This window comes from Myotis yumanensis, unplaced genomic scaffold (genome assembly GCF_028538775.1).
Source record: "Myotis yumanensis isolate MYYU_CA2020_CCGP unplaced genomic scaffold, mMyoYum1.0.hap1 SCAF_9, whole genome shotgun sequence".
Classification (NCBI taxonomy): Eukaryota; Metazoa; Chordata; class Mammalia; order Chiroptera; family Vespertilionidae; genus Myotis; species Myotis yumanensis.
The window spans coordinates 69,215,002-69,239,459 of NW_027223760.1; the positions used below are offsets into that span (position 1 = coordinate 69,215,002).

A 24,458-nucleotide genomic window follows, 5' to 3' on the forward strand; every position below is an offset into this window, starting at 1 on the left:
ATAGGGATTAAAATAAGGAAGGATTATATTAGTTGTTTCTTAGTGTGCTGACAGGATGAATTTAGGGAAGGCTAAGACCTGCGACTTGTTTCTCAAATATGTCTACCTTTAAAGATAATACTTTAAAATGGTAATTGAAGAATTAAAATAGTATTAAAATTTATTCTTGTTATTTTTAATTAAAAGGGTCACTGTGTTAACAAGCCCAAAACCATTCTTTTTTTTTTTTTTTTTTTTTTTTTTAATTCTCACCCAAGGATATGCTTTTACTGATTTTTAGAGAGAGAGGGTGAGAGAGAAAGAAAGATCTATGTGAGAGTGAAACATCAATTGGTTGCCTCCTGCATGCACCCTAGGGATCCAACCCACAGCTTGGGTATGTTTTCTAACAGGGAATCGAACTGAGACCTTTTGGTGTTCCAGATGATGCTCCAACCAACTGAGCCACACCGGCCAGGGTGTAAAACCATTCTTGCTGAACATTCTAGCGGAGGCATATTGTTTACTCATTAAAATTTACTTGTATTCCAAAATCAATACTTGCTGTGCTTTTGCAGTCATTTACAGACATGTGCCGAAAGACGGAGGCAAAAAATCGGAATCACCCACACATTCCCAGCTGAGGTCAAACATGGCAATGCTCTGCCTTCTTGTTTCAGCTCTCAATGTTGTAATTAAATGTCCTTTTCACAGTCTGTTCAGTGCAGTGTGTGTTCGTGCGCATGCACACGTGCTTTATATTGATAATTTTGTTTAAAATGGCCCCCAAGCATAGTATTGAAGTACTTGTCTAGTGCTTCTAAGTACAAGAAGGCTGTGATGTGCCTCTGAGAAAATGTGTGTAAGATAAGCTCTGTTCAGGCATAGCTATAGTGTTGTTGGGCACGCGTTCAATGTTAATGAAATCAACAAAACATATTAAATCAGGATTTTTTCAACAGAAAGATATATAAAACAAGATTATGTATTAGTTGATGAAGGGTTGTGACTAGCAGCTTGTAGAAACTTAACTCTATATTTTCCCTAGGAGCAATGATCAATATTCGCTAATTCAGTGTTCATGGTGACTTTACAGAAAATAACTACTGTGAATAATGAGAATCGATTCATCTGTACTTCATTTCCCATTTTAATGTCATGAAAAAGTGGCTGACTGAAACTATAAAACATTCCTGATATTTTACAAACTGGAAAGGAATTCTAATAATACATACACTTACCAAAATTTCATTTATATTTAGATTTGGTATGATGTTTATTATGAGACTTTACCTTTATTACTGCCAACAAATTTGAAAACAGTAACATTTAAATTTACTTGTCTTTATACATTCTTTTAAAAATACAGTACAACCTCAATATAGTGGACTAATTCGGGTGAGGGAATAGCCATTAAAGCTGGAAGCCTGTTATATACTAACGCAGATAACGTTGGGCCAAAAAACTACAAAGGACTGTTTAAATTTAGAAAATAATCCTGTTTAATGATTTAGACTTCCATGCATGGAACTATCATAACACTTACATTCCATTAAAGAATGTAACCATCAGTTTCTCTTTCTGGATATCCTGCTTAGTTCCTTCCATGCCATTTTTCCTCTATAATGACTTTAAAATAAAATAGCCTGGTTCTTTCTGTTGAAGCTTTAAAACTCTATTAAGTCTAAACCAAGGGGAAATGCCATATTTAATTTTAAATTTGGGTCAAGGTGATCAGGAAGTAAAAGCTTTCAGTTATATGTTCTAAATGTTTAAGAAAAAATAATTTGCAACTAACAAAAGACTTACCATTCTAGGCCTTTAATTTTAAAAAATAAACATTTCCAAGAAATATAATTTAATGGCTTTGATTTCTTTAGTTGTTGCTCACTGCTTTGATATATATGCAAATCAATAACAGTGTTCTCTACATCACAGGTACAATGTTTTTGTTTTAAATCAAATATCAATACTAAGAGTAATACACTAGTTATACACTTGTCCAACTTTCTTAGAATAAATGCAACACTCTAACACTCTAAACAATATGCCTCCACTAGAATGTTCAGCAAGAATGGTTTTACACCCTGGCCGGTGTGGCTCAGTTGGTTGGAGCATCATCTGGAACACCAAAAGGTCTCAGTTCGATTCCCTGTTAGAAAACATACCCAAGCTGTGGGTTGGATCCCTAGGGTGCATGCAGGAGGCAACCAATTGATGTTTCACTCTCACATAGATCTTTCTTTCTCTCTCACCCTCTCTCTCTAAAAATCAGTAAAAGCATATCCTTGGGTGAGAATTAAAAAAAAAAAATAACAAGAATAAATTTTAATACTATTTTAATTCTTCAATTACCATTTTAAAGTATTATCTTTAAAGGTAGACATATTTGAGAAACAAGTCGCAGGTCTTAGCCTTCCCTAAATTCATCCTGTCAGCACACTAAGAAACAACTAATATAATCCTCCCTTATTTTAATCCCTATATAGGCATTAAAACAGTTTTTTAAAAATGAGTAAATTAGAGAAACCAAGATGGCGGCATAGGTAAACACCTAAAATTGCTGCCTCACAGAACCACTTCAAAAATACAACTAAAAGACAAAACGGACATCATCCAGAACCACAGGAAGGCTGGCTGAGTGGAAATTCTATAACTAGAAGGAAAGAGAAAAGCACACTGAGACTCAGAGGAGGTGTGGAAGTAAAGTGCAGAGATACGGAGGCGCACAGAGAAAGGGCTGGCAACTGAGGACACAGTTGTCTTTTTCAATCGGGAGGGAGTCTCAAGCTCCCGACTGCTCTGAACTCCAGTTCCGGGCGAGTCTCTGGGGACCCAGACTCATACAGGGAGAAACTGGACTGTCTGGCATCGGGCAGAACTCAAGGGCGGCTTTCTATCAGAGGTGCTTGCAGCGATTACTGGGACACTGAGACCTGGGGGCCTCTTAGGGTAGGACTGAGGAGCAGCCCTAGCTGTTTGCTCTGCCCTGTTGATTCCCTGAGATCCCGCCCCACCCAAGCTGTGCACAGAGGCTTTTGCATATGAATGGCCTGGCCCTTTGCAATCTGAAAATTACCTAACAAACTGCAGCTAGGTCAGAGAGACCCAGAACATCTAAAAGAAGGCCAAGGCCCCACAGCAGCTTGCATTGCTTCACAGCTGGGCCTCATCTGGGCACCTCCAAACCCCAAACAAAGAAGAGGAATCTGCAGATCTCTCCATAGCTCCTGCTGGGTAGTCTCAGGCAGAGGCTAAATTAGCACCTCCTTAGAGATCCAAGAGCCAGTGTACCCAGTGGTCAGAGTGGGACCATCCAGATTACAACTCCTCATATCCATAAGGGACACACTCAGGGGGCAGACTCAGTGAGCACTAAAGCCCCACTGAAGCAAGTCTTGCCCCAGAAGGGTGTCTCCAGCACAGAAGTTCTCCCACCATAGACACAGCTGATTCTCACAGCCAGTTGGCCTGGAGGTCAATTCCTCCAAGTGATACCTAGAACAATCAAGACTTAACTACAACAAGACTGTGCACAAAGCCCACAAAGGGGTGCACCAAGAGTGTCCACCTCAGGTAATTGGGGAGGCTAAGCCACTGGGCCCTATAGGACACCTAGCACAGAAAGCTACTCTATCAACACAGGGAAGCAGCCAAAATGCGGAGACAAAGAAACAGGTCACAAATGACAAAAATGGAGGAAAGCAAACTACTGGATATAGAGTTCAAAACCACAGTTATAAGGTTTTTCAAGAATTTTCTAGAAACCAACGATAAATTTAGTGAGACCCTCAATAAATCTAGCGAGACCCTTGAGGATATGAAAAAGGACCAACTAGAAATTAAGCATACACTGACTGAAATAAAGAATATTATACAGAGATCCAACAGCAGACTAGAGGATTGCAAGAATCAAGTCAAAGATTTGAAATACGAAGAAGCAAAACACACCCAACCGGAAAAACAAAAAGAAAAAAGAATCCAAAATATGAAGATAGTGTAAGGAGCCTCTGGGACAACTTCAGGTGTACCAACATCTGAATTATGGGGGTGCCAGAAGAAGAGAGCGAGCAAAATATTAAAAACCTATTGGAAGAAATAATGACAGAAAACATCCCCTATCTGGTGAAAGAAAGAGACTTACAAGTCCAGGAAGCGCAGAGAACCCCAAACAAAAGGAATCCAAAGAGGACCACACCAAGAAACATCATAATTAAAATGCCAAGAGCAAAAGACAAAGAGAGAATCTTAAAAGCAGCAAGAGAAAAACAGTTAGTTACCTACAAGGGAGTACCCATACGATTGTCAGCTGATTTCTCAACAGAAACTTTGCAGCCCAGAAGGGAGTGGCAAGAAATATTCAAAGTGATGAATACCAAGAACCTACAACCAAGATTACTTTACCCAGCAAAGCTATCATTCAGAATTGAAGGTCAGATAAAGAGCTTCACAGATAAGGAAAAGCTAAAGGAGCTGATCACCACCAAACCAGTATTATATGAAATGTTGAAAGGTATCCTTTAAGAAGAGGAAGAAGAAGAAAAAGGTAAAGATAAAAATTATGAACAATAAATACATACCTATCAACAAGTGAATCTAAAAATCAAGTGAATAAATAATCTGATGAACAGAATAAACTGGTGAATATAACAGAATCAGGGACATAGAAAGGGAGTGGACTGACAATTCTCGGGGGAAAGGGGTGTGGCAGTGCAGGAAGAGACTGGACAAAAATTGTACACCTATGGATGAGGAGAGTGGGGGAGGGGGGTAAGGGCAGAGGGTGGGAGGGGAACTGGGTGGAGGGGAGCTATGGGGGGAAAAAGAGGAACAACTGTAATAATCTGAACAATAAAGATTTAATTAAAGAAAAAAAATGAGTAAATTACACACACTGGGCCTAGTGTGGAGAGCCCCTCATTCCAGGAAACTGGGCGTGGTTGCAAAGACCTCCCCTCCACCCCCCTCCACACACACACACACACACACATACACAATGAGCGTTTATGGGGAACCTGGTACTAAACCATTCCTAGACAACCTGCTTTCTGGGTAGGGTTTCATAGATAGCAGAATAGCTCCCTCACTGAGATCTACTGAAAGTCAGACCTCCACACAAGGGTTTGAAAAATAAATTAATTAAATAAAAATGAGGACATTACATAACACGTAATTTGTGATGAGCAGCTTAAAACTAAAAAAATTTTTATAGACATTTTTTTTCTTAGATTTTCAAATTTCATAAAGCATCCAAATGTACCAACTGGTAACACAACTTCTCAAAATACTTAATATTCCCAGTCCAGCAAGTTAAAGACTATCAAAAGGATAAAAGATTTTAAGGAATCTTACTAGACCTCTCTACTGCTCTTTATTTGCTTGACTCTTCCAACTCTTGACTATTTCAATTTACCAGACTACAGACTACTGTACCATGGATATCTTACTTCTCTTCCTCCTTCTTTACATTTCCTCTTCCTTTACCCATCCATTAAATATTTCTTTCCCAATATTCCATTCTTAGTTTTCTTCTTTCATCATCCAATGTAAATTCAGTCACTCCTATAGCTGCATTTATGTGTGTAGAATATATAATTTACACACACACACTTACTTTACACAGTGAGGACTCCCAAACCTTTCCCCAGTGTATCATCTGGATATTTCTAAAACAGAATTCTTTATCTGCTTCTCTTCTAGTATTTGCCATTTGCCATCACACTTAGCAAAGTTGTTAAAATATAAATTTAATCGAGGAAACTTTTCTACTTAAAATCCTTCAATGTTTCCCATAATTGTTTTCCAGATTTTTTCTAGACTCTTGTAAGGCAGTGTGATGTGACTTCCATTTTCATTTCTAGTTTTACTTCTAACTACCCTAATTTTCCTCCTCCACCCAACCTATTACCAATCAAGCTCCTTCAAGAGTCATGCTCTTTCATTCCTTTATGTATATTTTCATATGCTCTTCACCTTGTCTGGAATGATTTCCTCATTTTCCCTAAGATCTCTCAAACTTAGCTCATGAGTCACCTCCTTTGTGAAATCTTTCCTAACCTTCACAGAGCTGCTTCCCCCTGAGCTCCCCAAAAGAGACCTACACATCTTTCTCTTAACTGGATTAGTCTCATCTATAATTATGTATTTCGTCTACAAAATTATAATCTATTTCATTATTTTGTTCCTATGATTTAACTCTATGTTTAACACATAGTAGGTACTTACTGATTTTTTGTTAACTATTAATTCCTCATGAAAATAGTTTAAAAATTAAAATTAACTAAAGGTAAAGAATCTTGCGCTTTATTACAGATGTGTAAGTTGTCTAAACACAGATTGTTTGGATAGATTTTTAAGTTAATGAGAAACATTGGTTTTCAATCTCATGTAAGCCTTTATGTACAAAATAGAAAATGTCAAGCAACTCAAGTAACATTCTCTGGGCCCAGATTAAATTTAGCTCGTGCAGGACCACACTGATTAGTATTACCTATGCAAATGAAAAATATAAATCTTACCACAAAAAAGGAGTGATTGCTGAGAAACAATAAATTTAGTTAAACAATAGTTTTCATGCTAGCAAGGTAGCCTATGAGAATCTCTTATCAGCCTAAGTGATTACATGTTCAAGAAGGAACTACTTACTAAAAAAACATTTTAATTAATGCTTTATTTTCCTAAATTCTTTTTTAAAATGACCAAATTTTCAGCAGCTCTGTTTGCGTCCAAGTCATTCTGTTAGTAGCACAAAAAAAAGCAGGTCTCAATTAAAAAGAGCAGCATTTGCGCAGGATCACTCAGGTGGGAAAAGTCCTGTAACACTTACCAGTTTAATAAACTGTATAGAGCAATGACAGCATCAAAAGGGAAGAAAAGCAAACTAGAAGTATAAGGTGACAAGTGAAAGGGGAAAAGAGCTGACAAAAAAATAATCGTTAAAATTAAATTTTAAAAGAATAGAAATATGCTGAAAAGAAAAGAAAATCAGAGGTAAAGACAGAACTATGCTATCATAAAAGAGTTTACCGTCTTCATTTAAAAGTTTGGATAGAATAATATTAATTTATACCTTAAAAGTATATGGAAAGATATTATATAAAATGTGGTTAATAATCAATTTACAGAACTTTGTTTTAGAATATACAAAATGAAATAAACATATTACCTTAATTTCTCTTTGTTCAACAGATTTTTCCCATATTTGTTGATCATATGCTCCAATCTATGAAAATAAATAAAAAACAACACTATATTAAATGACCATTGTGGATACCCATCCTATGGATATAACTCTGCTTGCGTTACAAGCAACTCAGCATTCATTCGGCACAGATTAGCTTCAGTTCTATCTCAGACTTCTGTGATCAATACTGTACTACCGTGGTTCTCAAAGTATGGTTTCTGGACCAGCAGTTTCAGCATTACCTGGGAACTTGTTAGAAATGCATACTCTCTTCCTAGAAACATACAATCTTCCAAAAACTGAATCAAAAGGAATCAGAAGATCTAAACAGACCTATTACAATTAATGAAATTAAAGCAGTAATAAAAACACTCACAATAAACAAAAGTCCTGGGTCGGATAGCTTCACAGGTGAATTTTATCAAATATTCAAAGGTGAACTAACACCTATCCTTCTCAAACTAGCTAAACAATCCAAGAGGAGGGAAGACTCCCAAGCTCACTGTACAAGGCCAGCATCATCCTAATTTCAAAACTGGATAAACTCACTATAAAATAAGAAAATTGTAGGCATAGACACAAAAATCCTCAACAAAATATTAGCAAACGAAATCCAGCATTACATTAAAAAGATGATACATCATGATTCCTGGGATGCCAAGTTGTGCAAATCAATTATCTTGATACACCACATTAACACAATAAAGGATAACAATCATACGATCATATCAACAGATACAGAAAAAGCATTTGACAAAATCCAGCACCCATCTATGATGAAAACTGTCAGCAAAGTGGGAACATACCTCCACATAATAAAGGCCATATATGACAAACCCATTGCCAATATCATACTTGATGGGCAAAAACTACAAGCATATCACTTAAGATCAGGAACAAGATAGGGATGCCCACTTTCACCACTCTTATTCAACTGGAAGTCCTAGTCACAGCACTCAGACAAGATGAAATAAAAGGCATCTGAATTGGAAAGGAAGAAGTAAAACTGTCATTATTTGCAGATGACATGATACTATAAATAGAGAACACTAAAGATTCCCACAAATAACTACTAGAACTGACAAATGAATTCAGTACAGTAGCAGGATACAAAATTAATATTCAAAAATTGATCGCACTTTTATTCACCAATAGTGAACTAGAAAGGGAAACTAAGAAAACAATCTCATTTACAATTACATTTTTAAAAAATACCTAGGAATAAATTTAACCAAGGGTGTAAAATATCTATACTCAGGAAATTATGAGACTTGAAGAACGAATTAAATAAGATAATAGTCAATAGAACATATACTGTGCTCATAGAAGAATTAACATCATTAAAATGTCCATACTACCCAAATAAATCTATAGATTCAACACAATTCCTATCAAAATATCAATGGCGTATTTCACAGACCTGAAACAAATAATTCAAAAATGTGTATGGAAGCACAAAAGACCCCAAATAGCATCAGATAGTTTGAAAAAGAAGAACAAAATGGAATGTATCACACTATCTAATATTAAACTATACTTAAGGTCATAGTAATCAAAAGAACGTGGTACTGACATAAAGAAAAGACATATAGGTCAATGGAATAAAACAGAGAGCCCAAAATAAACCTATGCCTATAAGGTCAATTAACCTATTACAAAGAACAAGAACATACAATAGGGTCAAGAGAGTCTATTAAATAAATGGTGTTGTGAAAACTAGACAGATACATGAAAAAAACAAAACAAAAAAACTAGACCACCTTCTTACACTACAGACAAGAATAACCTCAAAATGAATTAAAGACTTAAATATAAGCTATGAAACCATAAAAATTCTAGAAGAAAACATAGGCACTAAACTCTTTGACATCAATCTTAGAACAATATATATTTTGGAAATATCTTAAGCAAAGGCAACAAAAGCAAAAATAAACAAATGGGGCTATAGCAAACTGCAAAGCTTTTGCACAGCAAGGAGAACCATCATCAAAATGAAAAAGCAACCTACTAAATGGAAGAAGATATTTGAAAATGATAATCCAATAAGGGCTAATATTAAAAATATATTAAGAACTCATTAAAAGCCGAAACCAGTTTGGCTCAGTGGATAGAGCGTCGGCCTGGGGACTGAAAGGTCCCAGGTTCGATTCCGGTCAAGGGCATGTACCTGGGTTGCGGGCACATCCCCGGTAGGAGATGTGCAGGAGGCAGCTGATCGATGTCTCTCTCATCAATGTTTCTAACTCTCTATCTCTCTCCCTTCCTCTCTGTAAAAAATCAATAAAATATATTAAAAAAAAAAAAGAACTCATTCAAAAAAAGCCCCAGAAATAATCCAATTAAAAAAGTAAGCAGAAGACCTGAATAGACACTTCTTCAAGGAAGACATACAAATGGTCAACAGACATATGAAAAGTTGTTTGATATCACTAATTATCAGAGATGCAAAACCACAATGAAATACCATCTCACATCTGTCAGAATAGGCTATCATCAATAAGTCAACAAATAACAAGTGTTGGCGAGGATATGGAGAAAAGGAAACCCTAGCATACTGTTTATGAAAGTACATACTGAAAAACAGAGTGGAGTTTCCTAAAAAAAAATTTTAAATGAAATTGCCTTAAGACCCAGTGAGCCCACTTCTGGGGATTATCCAAAGAAACCCAAAACACTAATTCAAAAGAACATATGCACCCCTATGTTCCTTGCAGCATTATTTACAACTAGTGGCCTGGTGCATGATATTCGTGCACATTAAAAGGGAATTAGAGGAAATATTTTAATATTGCTATTTGCCCTTTCTCTATAATAGAAGTGTCAGAGATGAAAGAAAATTAGTAAAATTTATATGAAAATCTCCCTCCTGTGAGAGTCTGGGGTGCACCGCAGGACCCAGAGTCAAGTCCCCGCCCACCCATACACACCTTGAAATCGAGTTAAGACCCAGACCCAGCCGGCCCCACCCCTGTCAAGCCCCCTGGGGCGCAGCCTCAGGTCCCCTGGCTCAGTGCCAGGTGGGGGCACAGCCTCAGGTCCCCCGGCCTGGCACCGGGCAGGGGTGCAGCTTCAGGTCCCCCGTCAAGCCCCGCTGGGCAGGGGGCGCAGCCTCAGGTCCCCCAGCTTAGTGTCAAGGCATAGGGCGTGGCTTCACGTCCCCCGGCCCCAGTGCGAGGGTGCGAGAGTGTGACAACCATTTGCATATTAGCTCTTTATTATATAGGACAGCTAAGATCTGGAAGCAATCCAAGTGCCCATCAGTAGACATGTGGATAAAAAAAAAGCTGTGGTACATACATACAATGGAACATTCATTACTCACCCATAAAAAAGGAATGAAATCATACCATTTGAGACAGGATGGATAGTAAAATACCAGTAAGTCAGTCAGAAAAAGGCAAATGTCATATCATTTCACTTACATGTGGAATCTAAAGAGCAAAAAAAAAATTGAAATAGACTCAGACACAAAGAACAAGAGGGGAGAGGAGTTGGGTGACTGAATAAAAGAGGTGAAGGGATTAAGAAGCACAAATTGGTGCTTCAAATTGAAATTGAACACACAATACAATATATAGATGATGTATTACAGAACTGTATATCTGAAATCTAAATTTTATTAATTAATGTCACAGCCCAGCCGGTATGGCTCAGTGGTTGCGGGTCAATCTATGAATCAGGAAGTTAAGGTTTGATTCCTATCAGGGCACATGCCCAGGTTTCGGGCTTGATCTCCCAGGAGGAGGCGTGCAGGAGGCAGCCCATCGATGAGTCTCTCTCATCATTGATATTTCTATTCCTTTCCTTCTGCCTTCCTCTTTGAAATCAATAAAAATACATATATTTTTTCAAAGCACAGCCATAGCTGGTCTGGCTCAGTGAATAAGTGTCCGCCTGGTGACTGAAAGGTCCCAGGTTTGATTCTGATCAAGGGCACATGCCCGGGTTGTGGGCTTGATCCCCAGTAGGGGGCGTGCAGGAGGTAGCCAATCAATGATTCTCTCTCATCATTAATGTTTCTATCTCTCTCTCCTTCTCCCTTTCTCTCTGAAATCAGTAAAAAAAATATATATTTTTAAAAAGCACAAATTGGTAGTTATAAAACAGTCACAGGGACATAAATAAAGCACAGGGTATACAGTCAATACTATTGTGATAACTATGTATGGTATCAGTTGGGGTATTGGAAATATCAAAGGGAATACTATATAAGAGTATGATTGTCTGCCGAAGCTGGTTTGGCTCAGTGGATAGAGCGTCGGCTTGCGGACTGGGGGGTCCCGGGTTCGATTCCGGTCAGGGGCATGTGCCTGGGTTGCGGGCACATCCCCAGTGGGAGATGTGCAGGAGGCAGCTGATCGATGTTTCTCTCTCATCGATGTTTCTGACTCTCTATCTCTCTCCCTTCCTCTCTGTAAAAAATCAATAAAATATATTTAAAAAAAAAAAAAAAAAAAAAAAAAAAAAAAAAAAGGGTATGATTGTCTAACCACTATGCTGAATATTTGAAACCAATACAAAATGAAATTGAAAGAAAAAAATAGGTCTCATCTGCAGATACTAAATAATAATAGCTAAATCCATTTAAAATCTTCCCATATATTCTGTCAGGTTATGCATCAACTAAAACCACGCCCTTTCCTGCATTAACCCTAAGAATAGTGTATTACAAGGCCACATACATATAATCAAATCATGAATCATGACCAAGTTCCTATTGCTTAAGGAAAGCTAGTTAATGATATAGTAAAATACTGACTCAAGTTTAGAAAAAAGCCTTGAAGAATATTCTTTAATTCAACAGAGAGATGGTTATGATAGGATCTGCCTTTAAGAGAGTTAGTTATAATTCAAAGCAGAATAAAATAAGCATTATCTATATATATAAAAGCCAAGCGACCAATATGCCAGAACGACCGGTCGCTATGACATGCACTGTGGTGGCCAACCGGCCCAATTGGGGTCCCGATCGGCTCCCCCACCCTGATTGGGGGCAGGGCCAGCCCAGCCCTGATCGGCCCCCATCGGGGTAGGCTGGCTGGACCCTCCCGTGCATGAATTCATGCACCAGGCCTCTAGTCATACTATACATTAATGAGAGATGGTCTAAAAAAGAACAGTATCTTACTAGATATGGGGGCATGGGAAAAAGATAAAAATGACAATTTTTGGCTTAAGTATCTGGGGCTGCACTAATATCATTAACTACAGCAGAGAATAAAAACAGGTTTAGAAAAGGTTGTTGGAACAACACAACAGCTAGAAATTATGGCTAGAATTCTAGAAAGTTAAGAAGGTACAAAATTTGGAACTTGGCGGCATAAACTAGGTACTTGGACGTTATGTGGACAACCTGATAATCTAGGGAAATAGAATAGCTTAATGAAATCAAGAACAAACTATTAAGAGAAATAAATATTTAACTAGAAAGAAGTATTAAAGTCAGGTAAGAAGACTTAGAAAAATTAGTCAGAGAGGTAGGAAAAAAACTGGAACAATATACTATAGTAGTAGCTAAACAAGGAAAGCATTTCAAGAAAGAAGGCAAAGTTAGGAAAGCTAAAAATATTGAAACATTTTGAGGTGGTCAGGTAGTTAAACACAATTGTGTCAAATACTCTTGATCTTATTTAAATAGTAGGCAAAGCCATTAGCTGAGATATGGAAGCTGGAGAGTTTGGGGAATAGGGGACAATGGGGAAGGTAAGAACAATGACTCAGGGATTCAGAATACAGTGCTAACTAGATTGGTAGATTAGGGACACCAGGAAGAACAGACATATCTGAATTGGTATTAGAAGCAGTCAGCTGAGTTATGTTTATATTTTTCCTTTTACCACCATGTCTCTCAAAAGCCCAGGACAAGACAGGAAGACTTAAATACACACATACACACACACCCTGCCACATAATACATGAATGCTATATGTAAGCAGAAGGGTTTAATAAGTAAATTATGGCATTCCTATACAATAGAATATTATACTCATGAAAAATGTATGTTTTAAAGGGATGTTTAGTGATGTGAGAAAGTACTTTTGGTATGTTACACAAAAATAGGGCAATAAAAAAACTAAATACAATATGATCCTAATTTGGGGTGGAAAAATTCACAATGTTACCAATAGGGTAACAATGTGATTTGATTATGCTTACCTACATTTACTTTTCTTATGATAGACATTTATTACTTTTACATTATGATTTAAAAAAACATCATTTACAAAAATCAAGATAAAATGGAAGCTAATATTATCTGAGTAGCATCAAGTGTTAGGCACTGAGCTAGGTGCTTTTGAATACATTTTCTCATAGAGGGGGCAAGTTGTTAGGAAACCAACTGCCACTGCTCAAAATCAATTTAATTAAGTCCCATTATGAAAATAAGGCTTTTCCTATGAAAATAAGGTTTTTCCAGCAGATGGGCAATGGAAGGAATTCAGTTGGTTAACACAGGAAAGGGAGGGAATGAAAGGAAAAGAGCCTGGCAAACAGCGTCGTGGCGGAAGTGAGAGAACTTCAAGTTCTGGAAGAAGCCAATGAGAGAGGGCCATCACCAGCAACAATAAAAATTTTCAGCTAAGAAGTTATATCTTAATAACAAAAGTGTGAGAAACTAGTCTTAAAAAAGAGCAGATAGCTACCTACATCCTAGGATATCAAGGGGGAAAATGAGTTAAAGAACCAAAATGGTAAATAAATACCAAGTGCTCAAGAAAAGAACAGCATTCTGTATGGGACTCTTGCAGCAGATGGCAATGGAAGGAATTCAGTTGGTTAACACAGGAAAGGGAGGGAATGAAAGGAAAAGAGCCTGGCAAACAGCGTTGTGGCGGAACTGAGAGAACTTCAAGTTCTGGAAGAAGCCAATGAGAGAGGGCCATCACCAGCAACCATAAAAGAGAAAGCAGTAGCCATGACTGTCTCACTTGATTCCTCTCTTCTGTGCCCCTTTAATGAAGAGATTAAAAAGAGACCTGGCCAGTGTGGCTCAGTTGGTTGGAGCATTGTGCCATATGCTGAAGGGTGGCGGCTTGATTCCTGGTCAGGGCACATATTCAGGTTCAGGGTTTGATCCCCAATCTAGGCATGTGCAGGAGGCAACTGATGTCTGTCTGTCTGTCTCTCTCTCTCACTCTCTCTCTCTCCCCTTCCTCTCTCTTTTAAAAATCAATTTAAATTTTTTTAAAACAAGAGAGATTAAAAAGATTCTCAGAGCTAGTAAGACATTAGATATAGTGTGATTTCAGGGATCCCACAATAACCCCCCAAAATGCCCAAGGCCCTATCTTTAATCTTTAAGATTGAAAAGCAAGTATCTAGTTGATTCAACACCTATCTCTCATTTATACTTAAGTAAAATAATTAAACTACTAAGCATAAAGGCCCGGCTTTATTCTGAGGGGACTACCAAGGACCACGTATCTACTATATTTGATCGTGAACATGTCCCTCCCTCTCACACTGATCCAAAGCTAGATAGCTGACTCAAGAGAGTCAATCAGATTCTCTCACCATTCTAAATGTTAGATAAATGAGAGAAACAGATGGCTAATAGTGGGGATTAAAATTAACATGAACAACAGACTCCTATAGAGGTTTCTAGAAATTCTGCTGCTGAGAGGCCCAATACAGCCATGGTTTGTCTTTCTTTAACAGGTCTTGGCTGTGTGCTGTTGGCACAATTTATGTGTAGTGAAAAGGAGAAGCAGAATACACTGGTGTTTTTTCCTAAGTCCAAACTTTAATGAGAACATTGCTGTTAAGGCAAACCAATACTACTCTGCATAATTTACGAAGTTTGTTTATTTTCCAACTTGCTGGTACATGGCTGTATGTTCTCAGTACGTTTATTAATAAAGGTACTGCCGATTAAGAGCCTTTCCCAAGAAGTCATCTTTTCTACTTAACCTAACTTTGTTTCATAAATTGTGAAGACCTTGCTAGTGAGGGAAAAAAAATCATTAGTTTCTTTTATTAATCATGTGAAATAATTCAAATTTGCCTTACTATTTCAATCGATCAGATGGTCAAAAAATTATCCACAGTATACAAAAGTTCTATTTAACAAACCTATAACATTAATTCCCAGGTGTTAACGCTCTTACAGCCAAACCCATAACATTTAACATTACTAAATAATTATTTGGAGTTTTCAATAACTGTTATTTCAACAATTAGAGTGGAAATCATTTTTTAAAGAGTCAAAATAGGTATTAAACTATTTAAAATAGCTTTTAGAAAGTTATTTACTACTTAAATAATTTAGTTTTTTAAAAAATGAAGAGTTCACTATTTAAGCTTCTAAATAATCGAAACACAAAGCCTGGCCAGGTAGCTTAAAGCATCATCCCTACATGCCAAGGTTGTGGGTTTGATCTCTGATCAGGCACATACAAGAAACAACTAATGAATGCATAAATAAGTGGAACAACAAATCAATGTTCTCTCTCTTTCCCTCTCTCCCCTCTTCCCGTTCCCCCCTCTCTAAAATCAATAAATTATTTTTTAAAATAAATAATCAAAACAGTAAAAGACCAAATATAAACTTTACTTTATCTTCATTTTACCACTAATAGTGCTGCTCACATTTTACATATCAAACTTAAAAAAACCTCCAAAAGAGGGAAGGGGGGGTAGGAGGGAGGAAAGAGATTAAATGCATATATGCATTACTTATGGACACAAACAACAGGGTGGTGAAGGCCTGGGGCCAATGGGGGGAAAAAGAGGGGATATTTGTAATACTTTCAACAATAAATACTTAATATATAAATATTTACTTTACTATGCCTTTTATGGCCCAATCGAAAATGATGGAATAATGAAAGCTCTCAGATATTCCTTGCCAACTGGCATCTATTATTTAATAACTAGACGCCCGGGTGCATAAAATTTGTGTGGGGGTCGGTTCCCTCAGCCCAGCCTGCACCCTCTTCAATCGGACATCCCTCTCAAAATCTGGGACCACTGGCTCCTAACCACTTACCTGCCTGCCTGCCTGATCACCCCTAACTGCCTTTGCCTGCCTGCCTGATTGCCCTTAACCTCTTGGCCTGCCTGCCTGATCACCCCTAACTACCTCTGCCTGCCTGCCTGATCTCCCCTAACTGCCCTCCCCTGCCGGCCTGATCTTGCCCCTAACTGCTCTTCCCTGCCAGACTGATCACTCCTAACTGCCTCTGCCTGCCTGATTGCCCTAACTGCCCTCCTCTGCTGTCCTGATCGCGCCCCCAACTGCCCTCCCCTGCCAGCCTGATCTGCCCCCAACTGCTCTCTTCTGCCTGCCTAATCTTGCCCCCAACTGCCCTCCCCTGCCAGCCTGGTTGCCCCCAACAGCCCTCCCCTGCAGGCCTGATCTTGCCCCCAACTGCCCTCCCCTGCTGGCCTGATCACCCCTAACTGCCTCTGCCTCAGCCTCCACCACCAGGGCTTTGTCTGGAAAGAAGACAGACAAAGCAGATGGTCGGTCGACCTGGTCTAATTAGCATATTACCCTTTTATTAGTATAGATAGATTATATAAGATAGGATTGCTTAAATGGGGGGGGGGGGGCGCAAAGCCTTTTTCAGCAGGAGGAGATGCTCTTGGCAGACAAAAATACAGAATCCCTATATCTGGACCGATAGCCAGCCATAAGTACTATACTGCCAAACCGGTCATTAAAAATTAAACTGCCCTAACCGATTTGGTTCAGTGGACAGAGCATCGGCCTGCGGACTGGAGGGTCCCAGGTTCTATTCTGGTCAAGGGCATGTATCTTGGTTGCAGGCACATCCTCAGTAGGGAGTGTGCAGGAGGCAGCTTATTGATGTTTCTCTCTCATCAGTGTTTCTAATTCTATATCCCTCTCCCCTCCTCTCTGTAAAAAAAAAAAATCAAGAAAATATATATATATTTTTTTAATTAAACCACTTTCTTACACCTTACACCAAACAGCTGTTGCCCTTAAAACCCCTCCTCAGCCCCTACCTTAGGTTCTGCCTTCGCAGTTCACCCAGATTTGGTTCTGACAGGTTGGTTTCTATGCCAGTCAGCGTCAAAAGCTCCGCCTCCTAGGCAGCCATTGGCTCCTCACAGTTCACCCAGATTTGCTCTGATTGGTCAGTTTCTATGCCAGTCAGCCTCTCCAGGCCTGATCAGAGAGGCGGGGCTGATAAGCAGCTGCCCCAGGCTGCTGGCAAGCGGACTGAACTGCTGACCTCTTGGAGAGAGAGAATGAGGCGTGGCTGCTGGCAAGGCCCAGAGAGAGAGGCAAAGGCTGATCAGCAGCTGCCACAGAGGCTGCGGATCAGACCCTGCTTCTCTCTCTCTGGGCCTCGTCAGCAGCCACAGCAGCTGCTAATCAGCCCTGCCTCTCTCTCTACCCGAGAGGTCAGCAGTTCAGCCCAATCGCCAGTCCCCGCCCACCTGAACCTGCTGCGTGCACAGCCTGGAGTTCAGTCGTCCCTTCAGTCATTTTGGACGTTATGGACCCTGGCTCTTTATATTTATATATAAATATGGAGAGAGAGAGAGAGAGAGAGAGAGAGAGGAAGAGCGAGAGAAAGAGAGAAAGAGAGATTATTTTCTTGGCTATACCAGAAGGGGGAAGGGGAATTACATGATCAATTACTTCATCAATTATCATCACACTTTCAAGAGACTGTAATAATAATGAATTATAATAGATAAGAACATGACCAAAAAAAAAAAACCCAACTGTGCCTGGCCATTGTGTCTCAGAGGTTGAGTGACTCCTGGACCAGGAGGTCACTGTTTGATTCCCAGTCATTGCAGGCTCAATCCCCAGTAGGGGGCGTGCACGAGGCAGCCACTGGATGATTCTCTCCCATCATTGATGTTTCTCTCTCTCTTTCCCTTTCCCTTCCTCTCTCTGAAACCAATAAAATATATTAGAAAACAAACCTTACAATGTAAGCTAAAGCAGGAAATGATCAGTAACATGCCAAATGACTAGGATTGATTACTGTTTTTGTGACAAGTAAATAATTTCTTCCCCTTTTGATTTTACCTGAAAAGACCTAAATGTTAAATCACAACAATTCAAAAACTGTCTTAGACCCCACAGGACAGAGTCAGAATCTCCTGGGAAATCAATACTTAGCATGGCAAAGAAAATCATGCCAGTTTAAGCCTTACAGGATTTCAAAACTACAGTAAATTCAAACTAAAATTGTTAATACTCAAAGTAAAAAACAACTAAAAGAAATAGTTATGCAAATTAAACCACAAAAAGATACCACTTCACACACCCTAGAATGGCTATAATAAAAAAAGACAGACAATGACAGGTGTTGGCAAGGATATGGAGAAACTAAAATCCTCATACACTGCTCCTGGGAATGTAAAGTGAAGCAGCCACTTTGGAAAACAGTTTGGCAGTTATGACCTGGTAATTCCACTCCTAGTTATCTACCCAAAAGAAATGAAAACATATGTCCATACAAAGGTGTGTACATGAATGTTTATACCTGCATTATTCATAATAGTCAAAAAGTAGAAACAATCCAAATGTCCATTAATTGTGAATAGATAAAATATGATAACGCTATAAAATAAGATTCTACTCAGCAATAAAAAGGAATGACACATTCACACATACTATAACATGGGTGAAACTCAGAAACATGTTAAGCAAAGAAGCCAGACACAAAAGGCCACATATTGTATGATTCCATTTATATGAAATGTATAGGAAAGGCAAAACTTACAGAAACAAAAGGTAGATTAGTGGCTGCCTAGTGGTGGGGATGGGAATAAGGAGTGACTACAAATGAGCAAGAAGTTTCTTTTGGGGATGATGGAAATATTCTGAATGAGATTTAGTAAGAATTATTGAATTATATACTTAAACAAGTGAATTTTATGGCATGTAAGTTATACATCAATAAAACTTTCGTAAAAAATAAACAGCTAAATTTTTACATGATTTCTTTAAACAAAATACCATTATAGGAGGAGACCAAGATGGCGGCGTAGGTAAACACCGGAGACCGCTGCTGCAAACAACCATTTCAAAAATACAACTAAAAGACTGAACGGACATCACCCAGAACCACAGGAAGGCTGGCTGAAGAGAGACTCTACAACTAGAAGGAAAGAGAACAGCAAATCGAGGCTCAGAGGCAGCGCAGTGTGGAAAATACAAAGGTACCGAGGTGCGCGCGCAAAGCGGGCTGGTGGCTGAGGGCGCGGTTGTCGTTTTCTGTCGGGAGTGAGTCTCAGACTCTGGGCTCCAGATCCGGGCGAGTCTCTAGGGACCCAGACTCAAACGGGAGAAGCGGGATTATCCGGCATCAGTTGGAACCTGAGGGCAGCTTTCTCTCCGAAGTTTGCAGCGGCTGCCGGGGTTCTGAGAAGCAGAGCCTCTGGGAACGGGACTGAGCGTGGCCATAACTGCTCCCTCCGCCCGCCCTGTTGATCCCGCCCCGCCCAAACCCTGCGCACAACCATTTGCCGATCGCCTCAGGCAAAGGCTGGATTAGCGCCTCCCCAGAAGGCAGACGTTTTCCATACAGCTGAGTCCTATAGCCAGTCAGCCTGGTGGTCAAACCCCTCTAGTGTTAACTACAACAATTAAGGCTTGGCTAGAACAAGACTGCGCACAGAGACCACAAGGGGGTGCACCAAGAAAGCGTAAAAGATGCGGAGACAAAAAAACATGACAGAAATGGAGGATATGGAGCTAAGAATCGCAATTTTGAGGGCTTGCCATAAATTTGTGCAGAACCTCACGAAAACTAATGAGACCCTCGATGCTACGATAAAGAAATTAGAAAGTAAGCATACACGGACTGAAATAAAGAATATTATACCCAATAGCAGACCAGAGGAGCACAAGAATCAAACAAAAGATTCGACAAAAAACACCCAATTGGAAAAGCAAAATGAAAAAAGAATCCGAAAGTGTGAAGATAGTGTAAGGAGCCTCTGGGACAGCTTTAAGCGGTCTAATATCAGAATTATTGGAGTGCCAGAAGATGAGAGACAGCAAGATATTGAAAACCTATTTCAAGAAATAATGGCAGAAAACTTCCCCCACCTGGAGAAAGAAATGGACTTACAGGTCCAAGAAGCGCAGAGAACCCCAAACAAAAGGAATCCAAAGAGGACCACACCAAGGCACATCATCATTAAAATGCCAAGAGCAAAAGACAAAGAGAAAATCTTAAAAGCAGCAAGAGAAAGAGGCTCAATTACCTACAAGGGAATACCCATACGACTGTCAGCTGATTTCTCAACAGAAACTTTGCAGGCCAGAAGGGAATGGCAAGAAATATTCAAAGTGCTGAATACCAAGAACCTACAACCAAGATTACTTTATCCAGCAAAGCTATCATTCAGAATTGAAGGTCAGATAAAGAGCTTCACAGATAAGGAAAAGCTAAAGGAGTTCATCACCGCCAAACCAGTATTATATGAAATGCTGAAAGGTATCCTTTAAGAAGAGGAAGAAGAAGAAAAAGGTAAAGATACAAATTATGAACAACAAACATGCATCTATCAACAAATGAATCTAAGAATCAAGTGAATAAATAACCTGATGTACATAATGAACTGGTGATTATAATAGAATCAGGGACATAGAAAGGGAATAGACTGACTATTCTTGGGGGGAAAAGGGGTGTGGGAGATGCGGGAAGTGACTGGACAAAAATCATGCACCTATGGATGAACACAGTGGGTGGGGAGTGAGGGTGGAGGGTGGGGTGGGAGCTGGAAGGAGGGGAGTTATGGGGGGAAAAAAGAGGAACAAATGTAATAATCTGAACAATAAAGATTTAATTAAAAAAAAAAAAATACCATTATAAGCATTTATAGGAAATATATATATATACATTTAAATATATATACATACACACACACACACACACACACACACACACACACACACATATATATAGAAGGCCTTAGATCCTAGGAGTTTGGGAATGAAAAAAAAAATTTTCCACCAAGTTCTGAATCCAGAAGCCTGCTTCTGTTCTATTTTTATTTTTTGTTGTATATGCTAGATTATCATTAATTAATGTAAATATTGGCCTAACATTAACTTGCATATTTATAGACTCTACTTTCCAAAGAATTTTGAGATAGTTAAACATTACTAGTGCAAATTACAACTCACTGTAACCGAGAAAAGAAATGTTAACATAAAGAAATTATATAAGTAGTATAAATAGTTGCTAAATTTGCATTATCTGGAATTTTAGGATTTATTTGAAAATAAACTTTTGAAATTATTAAATAGATAATTTTTGCTTGCATAACCAGATAATTGCTATGACAGTAAATGGTGATGAGATTTTTTAATAAAGGGCAGGGCTTTATAGACAGAAGATCTGGGCAGATCAAGGTTCTGCCACTTAGTGACTGGAGCACTTTAAACAAAACAAGACAAATAAAATAACCCCTAAGACTGTTTCCTCAGTGCCATTTTAAAAATTGGACAGTGGTGTTGTAAACCATTTAGCATAGTGCTTAGTATATAGTAGCCATTTAAGTTTAGTTTTTATGTCTAGCATTACACAAAAATGTCATCATATACAATTAGAGAAAATCTGTATGACTTCACTTCATCAATATAATCTCTCTTGAATATTTCAATCAACACTAAAAGAAAAGTATGATTTCTTGATTCCATAATACAATATTTTGAATACAATGGAAAGCTAAGTAAATTTCTGATTTTTAGATAAAATGAACTATGGCATGAACCTGTATATAGAGATGACAAATAAATATTCAAAACAACAGTTTAAGCTTTGAAGAAATTTAAGCTCATAGTACATTACTTAGACAATAAGCAATTCATTTTTTTTTCACTTAGAGTTTACATTCAACACTATTTTTATTATTTTCAGCTTTATAGCACACTGGCCAGACAATCACATACCTACAAAGTGATGCTCCCCTCCCCATACCTGGCACCACTCACAGTCACCACAGTATCACTGACTGTATTACCCATGCTGTACTGTATTACCACATCTCTGCGACTATTAATTTGTACTTCTTAATCCCTTCACCCTTTCATCCAGCTCTCCAAGACCCCGCCCCTACAACAAGCAATTCTTAAATTGAAGTATTTACTGAAAAAGCTAGCTCTTTTAGCCTTCAATTTTTGATATGTTCAACAAGTCAAAGCAGCCCTAGCCTGTGGACTGAAGGGTCCCAGATTTGATTCCGGTCAAGGGCACATGCCTGGGTTGCAGGCTTGATCCCCAGTAAGGGATGTGTAGGAGGCAGCCAATCAATGATTCTCTCTCATCATTGATGTTTCTATCTCTCTTTCCCTCTTCCTTCCTCTCTGAAATCAATAAAGATATATTTTAAAACAAAAACAAAAACAAGTCAAAGCATATCAGAGTATTTCTCTAAACATATCTCTCAAATAACTACCTAAACACTGTAACATGGATTGACTGGGATCCCAACATGAATGGTGTTAGGTCTGATGAAATAATCGAATTGATATCCCCTTCCCTGGGAAACTGACCTATAGACCATTTCCCAACTGACTTTCCCTTACACTTAGACCACATTCTGAACTTGCTCTTCCAGACTTGCCCAGGATCTGACCCACCCAGAGAATTCCCCGCCAAAAAGGATTTTAAATCCTTTAAAATTTTTTATTTCCTATCCCTGGGTACTGGCACCATTTGGGTGCTCGGCCCAACTGGTTTTCAGATGACCTAATCCTATCTAAAAAAGAAGGAATATGCTAATTGACCCTCATGCCATTGCAAAGATGGCAGCGCCCACAGCCAATAAGGAGGGAATATGCTAATTGACTGCCCCGCCCTAAAAGATGGAGGCACCCACAGCCAATAAGGAGGGAATATGCTAATTTACTGACACACCCTCAACGGTGGTAGCGCCAACAGCCAATAAGGAGGGAATATGCTAATTGACTGCCTCGCCCCTCTAAGATGGCAGCGCCCACAGCCAATAAGGAGGGAATATGCTAATTGACTGTCATGCCCTCAAAGATGGCAGTGCCCACAGCCACAAGATGGCGACGCCCAGTCCCCTCAGCCCCACCAGGGTGGCAGGCGTGCAGCAAGGCCAGGCCCTGCCTCCAGAGTCCCCCCAGTCCCCTTAGCCCCCCAGCCACTCAGGGCTGGCCCGAGGCACAGGCAAGCCTTGGATGGTGGCTGCCCAGCAGTGGCAGCACCAGAGATGTGATGGGGGCATCGCCTTCCCCTGATCGCCAGGTCACCTTCCACCCAAAGGCTCCCGGACTGTGAGAGGGGGCAGGCCAGGCTGAGGGACTGCCCCCTCCAATGCATGAATTTTCATGCACCGGGCCTCTAGTCTATAATAATCTATAATAATAAAAGGGTAATATGCTAATTAGAACGGACAAACAACCTTCCAGATGTCATTCCGGACGAAGCCATGGCGGTGGGGGGCAAGGCAGGGGAAGTTAGGGGCAATCAGGTAGGCAGGCAAGTGGTTAGGGGCAATCAGGCAGGCAGGTGAGTGGTTAGGGACAATCAGGCAGGCAAGTGGTTAGGGAAGATTAGGCAGCCAGGCGAGTGGTTGGGGCGATCAGGCAGGCAGGCGAGCGGTTAGGGGCAATCAGGCAGGCAGGCAGGCAGGTGAGCGGTTAGAAGCCAGCGGTCCCGGATTGTGAGAGGGATGTCTGACTGCCAGCTGAGCACCATTGGGCCTAAACCAGCAGTCGGACATCCCCCGAGGGGTCCCAGATTGAGAGAGAGTGCAACCAGGCTGAGGGACGCACACCCCCTCTCCCCCCTGCACGATTTTCGTGCATCAGGCCTCTAGTAAATTCATAATTCTTTACCCCTTTCGGCTTCATTCATACCTCCTTCAGCAACCCTAACAGATGGAAGGCCTCACATGGTCTCTGGTTTCTACTCCCTTGTCAATTGAGGCAGTTAATGCTGCTGATAGTAATAACGGCAGCCGTAGCAAGTTTGGCTCTTGGATAGAGCATCAGCCTGCAGACTGAAGAGTCCCGGGTTCGATTCCAGTCAAGGGCACATGCCCAGGTTGCAGGCTCGGTCCCCAGCAGGGGGTATGGAGGAGGCAGCCAACCAATGATACTCTCTCATCACTGATGTTTCTATCTCTCTCCCTCTCCTTCCTCTCTGAAATCAATAAAAATACATATTTATAATAACAGCAAATAGTTAGCATTCACTATTTATCAAGTGTCAGACACACTTTTCAAGTATTAACTCATTTAATCTTCACAACTCTATGATGTAGATATTACTACTATCCCTATTTCATAGTTACAAAAACTTAAGTTGTATAAAGTTAAAGA

At 39.6% G+C, this 24,458-nt stretch overlaps 1 protein-coding gene across 3 annotated transcripts in view; it reads right to left on the bottom strand.

Annotated features, from left to right (window-relative positions):
• The window catches only part of PHTF2 (putative homeodomain transcription factor 2), a 99,632-nt gene that overhangs the window by 47,400 nt on the left and 27,774 nt on the right, over positions 1–24,458 (bottom strand). For all 3 annotated transcript variants that reach the window (XM_070424563.1, XM_070424562.1, XM_070424565.1), the window contains one exon: positions 7,145–7,201. In XM_070424563.1, the coding sequence (XP_070280664.1) occupies positions 7,145–7,201 (57 nt within the window). The remainder of the gene's footprint in view (positions 1–7,144; positions 7,202–24,458) is intronic.